Source organism: Mytilus trossulus, chromosome 13 (assembly GCF_036588685.1).
Source record: "Mytilus trossulus isolate FHL-02 chromosome 13, PNRI_Mtr1.1.1.hap1, whole genome shotgun sequence".
Taxonomy (NCBI): Eukaryota; Metazoa; Mollusca; class Bivalvia; order Mytilida; family Mytilidae; genus Mytilus; species Mytilus trossulus.
The window spans coordinates 41,486,044-41,499,141 of NC_086385.1; the positions used below are offsets into that span (position 1 = coordinate 41,486,044).

Sequence of the window (13,098 nt, forward strand, 5' to 3'; positions counted from 1 at the left end):
TTTCTGATTATCAAACTAAAATTGATTGTTGGATGACAGAGTTTGAGATTCAGGTTACTGTAAACTGGGGTTTATAATTATTTGCCAGTTGTGCTAGTCGCCTTAATATCTACTGTTATGGAGTTGGATGCTTATAATTTTTTTGGAAATTTACAATGTGTTTTTAGGACACCAACAAAGTAAATAAAGATTGGTTTTACACAAGATAAATTACTTACTATTCGTGCATTGATTAATATACTTTCAGGCATAATTGTTAAAACAATATTTTACAAAAAATATCTAACTTCAAAGCAATCATTTTGGGTTATAACATAGACACATCTACTTAAAGACAGTTCTACACAAATAACTTCAGTGAAATAAATTTTGGATGCAACCTCGTAGTTGAATATTTATGGAGTGCTTACTTTACTTTCAGGCACTCCAGCTAAAAGACAGTTTGACTGTTTCGATTGTCCTGGGGGATTCAACTGTCCCCAGGGTACAGGAACGACCACACCTATAGACTGTACTGTGGGATGGTATTCAGAACCAGGCCAATCTATATGTCAAGTTTGTGAAATCGGGTAAGTTTATTATCATGTAGGCACACAGTAAAAAGTATTATTATTATTTTCCTTTCTTTTCACAGTAGAGTGAAATGCAAAATTATAACTAGAAACTAAGGGCGCACATGCTGTTGTGAATGTAGATTTCAATGTTGTCATAGGCAAAATTCTCAACTGTATTCCTTTTTCACTTTCGCCATAACTGCTCATGTAAAAAGAAATCTATCTAGTTATGATGACCAACAATAATCTATAATAATTATCACTTTTAAGATTCAATACATAGGTTGTGAATGCCTTTGTTGAGGGTGATAAAGGGTTATTTTCGTGCAACATGTATTGCCATTTTATTTCACGTGCAGCCTTAAAAAGATCAACATGCAAGAAATTTTTAATTGTTGTTCATTGTGAAATGGCAATTTTATTTGCCTCCTTCCGTACAGATACCTCCCCTTTATGCCCCTCTTTGTTACGTTAGAAAATTAGAAAAACTGGATGTAAAATACAAATGAAGACATTGTTTCATCATTTAATGAAAAAATAATTTCGATTTAATTTTTATCTTATTGTTGTGTTATTTCAGACACTATTGTGACAATGCCACCACATCAGAGGAAGCCATGTTAACTGATAAGAGATGTACTGCAGGACTTTATTGTGTGGCAGGTCTAACCACTCTCAATGATGCCACTCAATGTACTATTGGAAAATACTGTTTAGAAGGTATAGAAATAAGTCTCAAATCTTGATAGATAGTCAAAATTCCACAGATTACAAATTACAACCATTTGAATAATCCTTAAAAAAAAAAAACGCATTATTTTACCTAGATTAGTATTAATATACTTAATGTTGAAATGGCAAATGAGGAAGATGTTTTACTCTATCGCATTGCTCATTGGAAGACAATATTTTTAATGGTACCCTATCATGCATACTAGTGAAAAATCAATAATTGCAAAGACAATGAATTGAATTAATTGAAGAGTAAAGACAATGCTCAATTTTTCATGATTCATGATTATTTTTTTGTTTTCTTCAGCTACTGTTGAGGAGACCAACTGTCCAGTAGGAACGGTCAGAAAGACTGTTGGTGCAGCAGCCGTGACTGATTGTGCTCCTTGTGATGCTGGATACTATTGTTTGGAAGGATCGTCAGTGCCTACGGGACTATGTGAGAAAGGATACTACTGCCCTACTGATATAACAAATACTTACGGCTCAGTGCCAGCTCTGATTGGATCATATGGTTCTAGACAGGTAAAACTTACGGTTACTATAAAAAGGCTTATTTTCCCTGATATTAAATTTCACTATTGTAAATGCCAAACCTCTTTGTGAAATAAAATTTTGTTATTTCGTGGCTCATCTTCCTTAAAGATAAATGTATATCAGGGAATGATTAAAAATAAACCCATGGTATTTGATTTTACCAAACGAGTTGAAAGACTTGCACTTGCTCCATTGTTAATACAAAGCAAATTGTGATTTTGTTTTATTTCAATAAAGTATGATTTTATATGTTTTGTAAAAAAGAAAATTTTGAAATTTAGAGAACATTACTTGTATACTACATTTACTGAAATCACAAAAAAGATCTCACAATTTTGTCAGTTCTTAAAAAAAATAAAAGTCACATGAAATTTCCAAATTTACAACATATTCTGTTATTCGTTTTACAGGCCCAGTGTCCAGAGGGAACCTATACTGATGTTGAGGGTACCCCTGATCTAGCCAGTTGTAAACCCTGTAGTGCTGGATATTATTGTCCAATAGCATCCAGTGTTGAGACCCTTTGTGATCGTGGATATTACTGTGTTGCCAACTCCTCCAAACCAGAACCTTGTCCTATTGGAAGATATGGAAATGTATCAGGTATGTATTATGTTTATTTGATCAAGACATCATTGATGTAGACTGGGCCACTGTGATCAAGTGGTCTTCGTAGTTCATCTAGTTCCTTTATTAGATCTTATTAGACAATAGGATTGACAATTTTCCTGCTGAAGCCAATGAAAATTGGAAGCCATGAAATAGCAAAGAGTGTTGAAAGTGAAGTTAAACAAAATCAATTAATTAAAGATTACTGCAATTACCTACCTAAATGCATATAGAAAATTTTCAAAGTGCAGGAATTGGTAAGCCAAAATGGTTATCCTCAAGTTTCAGTGCTATAAGATACATCATGGAGAGGGCTTACCTAGGTTTTGCCTATTGCCAAACCCAATACAATTAAGTGAATAAAATACTGTTTAAACTATAGCTAAACTATGATACATCAGTATACAATTTGTATATTTCTGTTTCTAGGACTACCATCCCTGGAGAGCTGCCCCCTCTGTGACCCTGGACAGTATTGTGATGCACCAGGTCTCCTCCAGCCCAGAGCTCCATGTGACCCTGGTTACATCTGTATTCTTGGAGCTACCAGTTCATCACCAACAGATGGCGTCACTGGATCATTGTGTCCAGCAGGAGGATATTGTGTACTAGGTACAAAAAGTTCTAAAATATTTATAAAAAATGTTTATTTTAATGCCAATTGTATTGTTACATTGTTTATTGGTTTTTTTTTTATGTAAAATTTGTATGAACAAAGAAAAAGTAATGTGAAACCATTTAGAAAATACACCTGAATATGCATTCATAGGGTGTGAAAATAACAGTCAAAGTGGCTATAAGGTAACCTTTATCAAAGTAACCTCTATCAAGCCAAATCCTTTTTTTTTGTCACTTTTTTTTTGTCCCACGGTAGTCATGATTATGTGTGTGTCTTGAACCTCTAGTAAAATGTCACCTCCCTTCTTAGATAATTATTGTCTGATCCCAAATCACGCCAAATGTGTATTTATTTACAGGTTTGACTGTAATTTTAATATCAACATAATTTATAATTTTAGGTTCCTATGAAGCAGCGCCATGTCCATTAGGAACTTACAGTAATACCTCTGGAGCTGTGAATGATTATGATTGTACGGACTGTGACCAAGGATATTATTGTTCCTCTGTCGCCGGAGGTGCACCGACAGGACAGTGCTGGGGAGGACATTTTTGTAACGGTAGTGCTAAAGTACCATACCAATGGGAGACCGATCCAGGTAAGATTTTGGACAAGTAACTAAATGTAATGCGTAAATTTTCGTGCAGAGGTTCATTTGAAATGCACCAAATATCCTACATGCTAATACCTAGTTAAAAGAATGCAAAAATATTGGTGTTGATTATCCAGGTCTCCAACATGTCAAATTTGCCTTAGATAATCAATTTTAAAGAATAAGAAGATGTGGTATGATAACCAATGAAACAAATCTGCACCAGAGACCCAAATAAAGTAGAAGCTTTAAAAGGTGTGGAAATGACAAATATAAAATAATTTAAACAAGAAATCTGCCTGATTTATGTACAAAACAATATATAGGAGAAATTTTGTATACAAATAATCTTAGATAATTAACATAAAACAATGTCTTTTACAGGTCACTTTGCTATAAATGGGTCTACAGCCCAGGAGGAGTGTGAGATAGCTACTTTCATGCCTTACCATGGTTATGCTGAATGTTTCGAGTGTCCACCTGGAGCCTACTGTCCAAATAAAGCCATGACAGAATTCTTCATTTGTCCAGCTGGAAAATATTGTGCAAATGGAACTTATGTACCATTAGATTGTCCACCAGGAACATTTTCTGATAGGTAAATGTAATGAAAAAGTTGCTACAGTTAGTGCAGACACTCTTTGACTAGAGTCACATGAATTTTTAGAACAGCCGGAAACCTATGATACCTTATCAAGATATATCAATAATGAAAATGACAAATTCACTTTAAAAGAGTCTTTATAGTGAAGTTTGACTCTATGTTTTATCCTTATCAACTGTTGCATAGCTTTTATAGTAAATTACAGCTTCAGATATTGACATTAAGCTTGAAAGAATTTTCTTGAAAAATTGCTTGAAAATCATAAACATTGGTATCAACAATTGATTGTTAATATAAATAGTCTAAAGCAATGAAGATTCAGAAATGTATTATTATATTTTTTATAACAATAAACATCAATGCAAGAATAATGATTTTCAATATCAGTAAATGCTGCGTACAAATATTGCAATAAAAAAATTAAAAATACAAGTTTTTATATGATCAATACTGTTGATTCATTTATTTTTTGGGATTCCATGAATTTAAAGAAAAATAAAAAAATAAACTTTGTGGTTTTGCTTAAGTTTTTATATAAGTAAATAGATATCTGTACTTTAAACATAAAAATTTTGTTTTTTTCCTATACCCACAAAATTGATATACCGCTAATAATTAAGAACTTACAGTATATAAAACTTAAATTTCAGAGAGAACATGACAGACATATTTAATTGTACTGACTGTCCAGCTGGATCATTCTGTCAGGATCGTGGTTCTGTGAACGTAACAGGACCGTGTAAAGCTGGACACATTTGTTACGGGAACGCCTTGTCTGATGATCCCGTATATAACAATGATACAGCCGGAAACAAGACAATAATAACTTATGGAGACACCTGTCATCCTGGATACTACTGTCTGGCTGGTACTGCTGTGATGACACCATGTCCGCGAGGGACGTATAACCCTGACAGAGGAGGCACATCAGAGGCAGCAGCATGTCTACCATGTGATCCTGGGACGTATTGTAACGACACAGCACTCACTGATGTTTCTGGTAGGTGACAATGTTATTTTGACTATGATTGATGTGGGTTTTTGTTTAAAGATTTCAATGTAAATAAAAGTTAATTCAAGAAAATAACATTTTAATATAATAATATGTCAGTTTTACTTGATAAACTGAATTTATTTTGAAGGTGTCAAAGTTTTGAATAGGTTTTATCTTTGTTTATCTATGACTATACAAAAAAATATTTTTATTGATCATAACATAAGACTACTTATTTGAAAAAAATAACAGCTTCCCATTAACCTTGCAAGCATTAACTGTTAAATAAAACATTGTGGTACAAACTCTACTTTACAAGAAATGATAAAAGATTTTTGCACAGTTTCAAATAATCTTATAAGCTAGCAAATAATTTAAAAAAGAAAAATTCAAAGTACATTTATTTTACATGATAATATTATGTTGCGTTCACGCGTAATTCGAATTCAATTTGCATTAACTAATTCGAATTAGTTTAATTCGCATTCGAAACTTTTTACGTCCTAACGTCAATTGTAATTGGAATTAAAATGCGCGACAATTCGATTTACAACGTTAGCTATTAATTCATATTAACAAAAACGTATTTCTAATGCAAAATTGACTTATTCGAATTAAAAAAAGGAGAGTGTGTGAACGCAATAAGCGAATTCGATTTGCATTCGATTCAAATTTTTGATTTGTCTTTACACAGGTGATTGTGATGCAGGATATTATTGCACAACAGGATCCTGGATTCCCGACCCTGTCAACAGTACCGAGGGTGACATCTGTCCACTCTATCACATCTGTCCAACAGGAAGTGATGCACCACAACAATGTGCTATTGGTTACTATGCCAACAATACTGGTCTGTCTGTGTGTACCTTGTGTATTGCTGGCTATATGTGTTATCCTGGTGTCGCACCACAAATATGTCCACAAGGTAAGATGTGTTTCATGACAACAATTCCAGATTGTACTGGTTTGACTTTTGCTACGCAGGCAGTTGGTACAATTATTGTTATTATTTAACAGTATTTGAAAAACAATCACAAGTTTGGCATAATTTTCTCTGTGAAGCTATGAAAGCAAGAAGAATTTTATTTTTATTAAAAGAAGAATACTGATACATTAAAAATTGGATTCAGAAATTTTTGCATGTACATGTATTATTAAAAGTCAACAGTAAAAATGTGAAATGACATGAATTTTTACAATGTCAGGAAATGTTGCATACAATTATTACTATCAAAATTTGAAATGCAAGTTCAAATTTTTCAAAATCTATCGTGTCCTAATTTTTCGCAGAAGTAAAAACATCATAAATAATTTTTGATTTATATTGTATTTTATTGAATTTGATGTTTATTTTTATAATTTCAGGATATTACTGCCCAGCTAGTACATTAGCTCAACAATTACGTCAACCCAAGGCCTGTCCTGTGGCAACCTATGGTAACCGTGAGGGTCTGGAGGCTGAAACAGACTGTACGACATGTGATGGAGGATATTACTGTGAAACTACAGGTATGATTTACTGCAGAAATATAAGCATTATTTTAACATTTAATTAAGTGTTTTTTTTCTTGAAATTCATAAACTTTAAGGATGTTGATTCATTATTATTGGTTGGACACTAATTCTCATAGATTATGTGGATATATATTTATTGTTCAAAGATGTATAAAGGAGTAGGTAAGGGCCAATTTTGGCCTCAAATTTCAGGTTCATCTGATGAAAAATTTTGTACACTTTTTAAAAACTTCAGTCCATTCAATTAGTTTGTGTGAAAGATTTGAATTGATTTAGTCATATCAGACGCTCATATTCAAGCTTAAATATGAAAAATCTATCAAATATGCCACTTGTCAGATAATGTTTATCAAAAATGAAAGTGGCTGCATCCGTGTTCATCCTTAATCTTTATATATGTTATGTATTATCATCAAATGCAACTTACATTTAAATATTAAGAATGAACACCAAAAAAAAGACAAAAACCATCCCAAATTTACTGGAAATGCTAAAATTGTGAAGATTTCTGTAATTTACCATGTCTGAATGATGCTATTACCCGATAAATGGGCATTGTATTGTAAAAAACAACCCATATTTATGTAGTAGAAGTATTCTACTTTCCAATAAATAGTTAATAGTTTACATTATAGCTATTATTTTAAACTGATAAATTTGGGGCCAAAAAGAGGTCTTACTGAACTTACTCCTTTTCTTTAAATATTATATGCAGATTTTCACAATATCTGTGAAATATTAAGTAGACTTTTTCACCAACCCAAGGAAATTGGTACCCACAAAGTCACAAAAAGAACCCAGACTTTTTGCGTATAAATGTCTATTAGTTTTCAAAATAGCAAAAAATTACTTGAGAGCTTCACAGTTTATTTTTTTCCATTTTTTCCCCATCGAACACATTAGCTGATGCAGATTTGTTTTTAATACCATTGCATGTTTTTAATTCCAAGTTTAATTCTTTCCATAGCTCTTACCAATGTGACAGGCCCTATACAAGCAGGACATTTCTCACAATATGGATCTGGAGTGGTTACCCCTGGTGATGACCCTGGAATCATTTCTGGTGTTTGTCCTAAAGGTCATTACTGTCCACAGCAGAGTTCTCTACCAACATCCTGTCCAGCTGGAACTTATGGGTAAGTACATCACAAAGGTCACCATGCTGATAACTTTTGGGTGATTTCTATCATTTATGTTGTCTTTAATAGAGCGTTCCATTGGACACCTTTTTAAGAATGGTACAATATAAGATAAATGTTATATTGTGAATCACTTGAGTAATAGAAATATGCTTCCTAACTTAATTTTGAACCAGCCTTAACTTTATTCATTTATTGCAGATTTTCGATCAAGCTACAATCTGAGGCTGCCTGTACAAGTTGTGATGGAGGGTACTACTGTCCCAGTCAGAACATGACTGACAAAGGACCACAGTGTACTGCTGGGTACTATTGTAGCGCTAAATCACCTGAACCAACACCTGTCAATGAAACCTTTGGAGATATATGTCCTGCAGGTATGTCAAACCAACTATCACTCTCGCTATTTATTAAGGATGCATAGACTATGAGCAGCTATTTTTACATTAAAAAAAAACACAAAACTTTGAACATTTTTTTTTTTTTTATTATTGTAAAAGGATAAGATTAACAAAATTAAATAAAAAACATGTTAAAATGACACAGCATTACTAGTATGAAGAATTTCCTGAAATCTATATAATTAATCTCACATTTCTTTACATCAGGTAATAATTGCAATCTGCAAGGAAGTTTCTGATTTTACAGTATTCTTCAGCATCAACATGATTATTTCATGTCCATTTACTTTTGTATTTATATATTATCAATAAGATATTTTTGGCATACTGTAAATTCAGAAATTAATGAGAGGTTTTTATTATTGCGAAAAATGCGACTGAGTTGTAAACAGAATAATTTAAACTCGCATTTTGAAATATTTCATATGAATTTAACAAGATTTTTCTCAAAATCGTAAAAATTAAAATTGCATTTAAGTCTAAAATGACAAAATCGCAATAATTTCTGAATTTACAGTATACATTTTATTGTATTTTCTGTCAAAGAAATATGTGCAATTTTAAAATCAATTTACACTGGTAATTTTTTTTATGCCATTGATCTATGTTACTTTCAGGATCATACTGTGAGATTGGATCACAGGGTCCTACACCATGCCCAGCAGGGAAATACACCAACCAGACAGGGATGGCATCATGTTATAATTGTCCATTGGGACACTACTGTTTAGTGGGTACCTCCAGTCCAGAACCTTGCCCCATGGGATACTGGTGTCCAATCAATTCAGAGCTACCCTATGCCAATCCATGTCCTACAGGGAAATACAACAATAACACAGGACAGGATCAGGCTACGGATTGTACTGCTTGTCCACCAGGGTGAGTACTGTAAATTCAGAAATTAATGCGAGGTTTTTATTATTGAGAAAAATGCGACTGAGTTGTAAACGCAATAATTTAAACTCGCATTTTGAAATATTTCATATGAATTTAACAGGATTTTTCTCAAAATCGTAAAAATTAAAATAGCGTTTAAGTCTAAAATGACAAAATCGCATGATAAATGTACGCAAAAATTTCTGAATTTACAGTAAATGATTGTAATGTCCCTGAATGGATTTTTTTTACCCAATTTTGTGTTTTAGGCAAACTTATTGAAACTGATAATAGACACTTTGTTCTGAGGAAAATATTTTTTATAAGTAAATTATGAATTGTACCCTAGTAGATAATTGTCCTTTAATAACTTTTTTTATATGTTCTCCAAAGGGATCTCAATTAAACCTGGTCACAATCTTTTTGTCACTGCTACATATTATTTCCCATTGCAACTATGCCAGTTAGAAATTTAGACTCCCTGGAGCCTCAATTTGTGTATTTGGAATTGACTTAAGGTGGTACCTAACACTACAGGGAGATAAATCTGTAAAGTCAGCTTAACGTTTTAATTACGTTGTGTTGTAAAAGGAATATTAAGCTACTCATCAATGATCAAAATTGGTGTTTGTCAAATTGCTATATAACCAGTGTAATTTTTCTGACAAAACGGTTGGTTCAAATTTTTTTAAATTTTTATATTTTTGTTAAAGTGTTAAAGTAAATACTTTGACAAAATTTTATGAAAATTAAACGAGCCAAATTAATTTGAGTGAAAGTGTTGGGTACCACCTTAATGTTTCTAATCATTGGTTAAAACCTTATTGATGTATTGATTTTCACAATTATTACATGTATAAAAGTTCTTTCAAATCAAAGAACTGTTGAGATGATACAAAAGTATATTTAATTGATATTTTGTATGACATATAAAAAAGAAGATGTGGTATTATTGCCAATGAAACAACTATCCACAAAAGAACAAAATGACACAAACATTAACAACTATAGGTAACCGTACAGCCTTCAACAATGAGCTAAGCCAATACCGCATAGTCAGCTATAAAAGGCCCAGATAAGACAATGTAAAACAATTCAAACAAGAAAACTAACGGCCTTATTTATGTAAAAAAATGAACGACATACATGTACTAATGAAAAATATTCAAAATAAGTTTTGAACTTTCCATAAGTTTATATTTTTGTCTTTCAGATATTACTGTGAAACCCAAGGACTCGCCATGCCAACAGGAGAATGTAATGGTGGCTGGTACTGTATAGAAGGATCAGAGTTTGCAGAACCTAATGTGGTCGCCCAAGGAGGAGAGTGTCAGGCAGGCAACTTCTGTCCTAATGGTAGCTCTACACAGACACCTTGTACACCCGGATACTATTGTGACAATAATGGTAATATGTATTGCCTTCTTGCCCATCTTTGCCATAAATTTCTTGTATTCTTTCAAATCTTGGACAACAAAGTTAAATTAGACAATGAATTGAATATTTTGTAACACTGCATGACCATTTGAAAGTAGTTGGACAATTTAAAATCATTTTAGTCAATTATGAGGGAATAAAAAAGGTAAAACAACATTTGGTTTAAAAACTAAAGGTTTCAAAAATTTAATAACAATAGAATTATAATTCAATGTGCTCACAAAATTTAATTTTGCAGATGCAGGACATTTTATGACAAAGAAAATGACTTTTATTTCAGGTTTATCCAATGAGACTGGTCTGTGTTCAGCAGGATATTATTGTAATGGAGGATCATCTACACCCACACCAGTAGGTCAGGCTTATGGTAAGTATTTGTTTTATTGTTTGTTTTAGCTAGACAACAAAGTCCAGACCATACAACCTTTTTTTTTGTACCAATCCAGCTATCTGGACCATGTATTCTTGTTTGTCTTTGTTTCTATATCTGAGTTGGTATGTACTTTTGATCCATATTACAGCATAACCTGTGAGCCAGATTTATTGAAATTACATCAAATATTTTCCACTCTCACATATTTCGTCAGGCGTGCATTAATAACCAGCTATATATGAGGATATTTTTTGTCCCATTGTATTTTTGTCGAGCCTGCAACTTTTGTTGCAGAAAGCTCAACACAGGGATAGTGATCCGGCGGCGACGGCATTATTTAACTTCTTAAAAGGTTTGTATTTTAGAAGGTGAAAGACCTGGATGCTTCATACTTTTTATATAGATGCCTCATGTTACGAAGTTTCTGTCAGTGACATGTCCAATGTCCTTGACCTCATTTTCATGGTTCAGTGACCACTTGTAAAAAAAGTTCAGAAATTTTTTAATGTTGAATTCTCTCTTATTATAAGTAATAGGATAAATATATATGGTATGTGCGTACCTTGCAAGGTCCTCATGCCCGTCAGACAGTTTTCACTTGACCTTGACCTCATTTCATGGATCAGTGAACAAGGTTAAGTTTTGGTGGTCAAGTCCATATCTCAGATAATATAAGCAATAGGGCTAGTATATTTGGTGTATGGAAGGACTGTAAGGTGTACATGTCCAACTGGCAGGTGTCATCTGACCTTGACCTCATTTTCATGGTTCAGTGGTTATAGTTAAGTTTTTGTGTTTTGGTCTGTTTTCTCAGACTTTATGCAATAGGTCTACTATATTTGTTGTATGGAATGATTGTAAGGTGTATGATCTAGCGGGCAGATGTCATCTGACCTTGACCTCATTTTCATGGTTCAGTGGTCAAAGTTAAGTTTTTAATTTTTTGTCTTTTTATCTAATATTGTATGCCAAAAGTCAAATGTATTTGTTGTATGGAAATATATTATGATCTATATGTCAGTCCCACAGGTTTTATTTGACTATGACCTCAATTTCACGGTTCATTGCACAGTGTTAAGTTTTTGTGTTTTGGTCTATTTTTATGAAACTATAAGTAACAGGTCAACTATATTTGTTGTATGGAAGCATTGTTAGCTGTACATGTCTGTCTGGCATGGTTCATCTGACCTTGACCTCATTTTCATGGTTCATTGGTCTTTGTTTAGCTATCTTGGTTATTGTTAAGTTTATGTGACAGTTGTAATAAAGCAAATATACTTAGGACTATCAACATAATATCAATGATTAGTAAAGAAGGCGAGACATTTCAGTGTGTGCACTCTTGTGTAAATTAGGGTGAAATTGGTAATGTATTTGACAGTGGCTTCTAGGATAATTGATATTTCTGAAAAATTAATTCTTAAAGCTCATAAAGGAGAATTCATGAAACTACTGTTGACTTTTAGCAACAGCTGTACTGGCTATCATGCAAAATAGTTTTTTTTTTAAATAATTTAATTCAACTCTATGCTTAAGTATGATTTTTAATTTATCAAAGATCATTTTTATACATGTAGATCCTTTAATAACATTATATAGTAATACATTTTCCCATAAATTCCAGGTGATGTATGCCCAATGGGTCAGTATTGTCCTATTGGTAGTCCAAGTGGTACCAACTGTCCCCCAGGGACTTACCTCAACACAACAGGAAGTACTGACCTGTCTGACTGTCACACCTGTCTACAAGGGTATTACTGTGCTGGGTATGGAAACCCTGCAGCATCAGGGCCTTGTACTGTAGGATATTATTGTCCTACTGGAATGAATATAACAACACCAGGAGAATACACCTGTCCACAAGGTAAGTGTCACACATGTCTATGACTGTCACACCTGTCTACAAGGGTATTACTGTGCTGGGTACGGGAACCCTGCAGCATCAGGTCCTTGTACTGTTGGATATTATTGTCCTACTGGAATGAATATAACAACACCAGGAGAATACACCAGTCCACAAGGTATGTTGCGATATATCGCCTTTAGATTGTTATCAAAAAGTCAATAAGAGGCTTCACACTCATGCAGTGATATTCTATTACATAAATTATATACA

At 33.1% G+C, this 13,098-nt stretch overlaps 1 protein-coding gene across 1 annotated transcript in view; it reads left to right on the forward strand.

Moving 5' to 3' along the window:
* The window catches only part of LOC134694950 (uncharacterized), a 142,502-nt gene that overhangs the window by 33,892 nt on the left and 95,512 nt on the right, over nucleotides 1-13,098 (forward strand). The window contains exons 24-39 of the mRNA XM_063556066.1: nucleotides 422-569; nucleotides 1,135-1,274; nucleotides 1,594-1,811; nucleotides 2,234-2,426; nucleotides 2,862-3,044; nucleotides 3,452-3,649; nucleotides 4,028-4,241; nucleotides 4,898-5,247; nucleotides 5,936-6,166; nucleotides 6,607-6,750; nucleotides 7,724-7,892; nucleotides 8,097-8,272; nucleotides 8,914-9,175; nucleotides 10,386-10,579; nucleotides 10,890-10,976; nucleotides 12,607-12,846. Coding sequence (XP_063412136.1) covers nucleotides 422-569; nucleotides 1,135-1,274; nucleotides 1,594-1,811; nucleotides 2,234-2,426; nucleotides 2,862-3,044; nucleotides 3,452-3,649; nucleotides 4,028-4,241; nucleotides 4,898-5,247; nucleotides 5,936-6,166; nucleotides 6,607-6,750; nucleotides 7,724-7,892; nucleotides 8,097-8,272; nucleotides 8,914-9,175; nucleotides 10,386-10,579; nucleotides 10,890-10,976; nucleotides 12,607-12,846 — 3,147 coding nt within the window. The remainder of the gene's footprint in view (nucleotides 1-421; nucleotides 570-1,134; nucleotides 1,275-1,593; nucleotides 1,812-2,233; nucleotides 2,427-2,861; nucleotides 3,045-3,451; nucleotides 3,650-4,027; nucleotides 4,242-4,897; nucleotides 5,248-5,935; nucleotides 6,167-6,606; nucleotides 6,751-7,723; nucleotides 7,893-8,096; nucleotides 8,273-8,913; nucleotides 9,176-10,385; nucleotides 10,580-10,889; nucleotides 10,977-12,606; nucleotides 12,847-13,098) is intronic.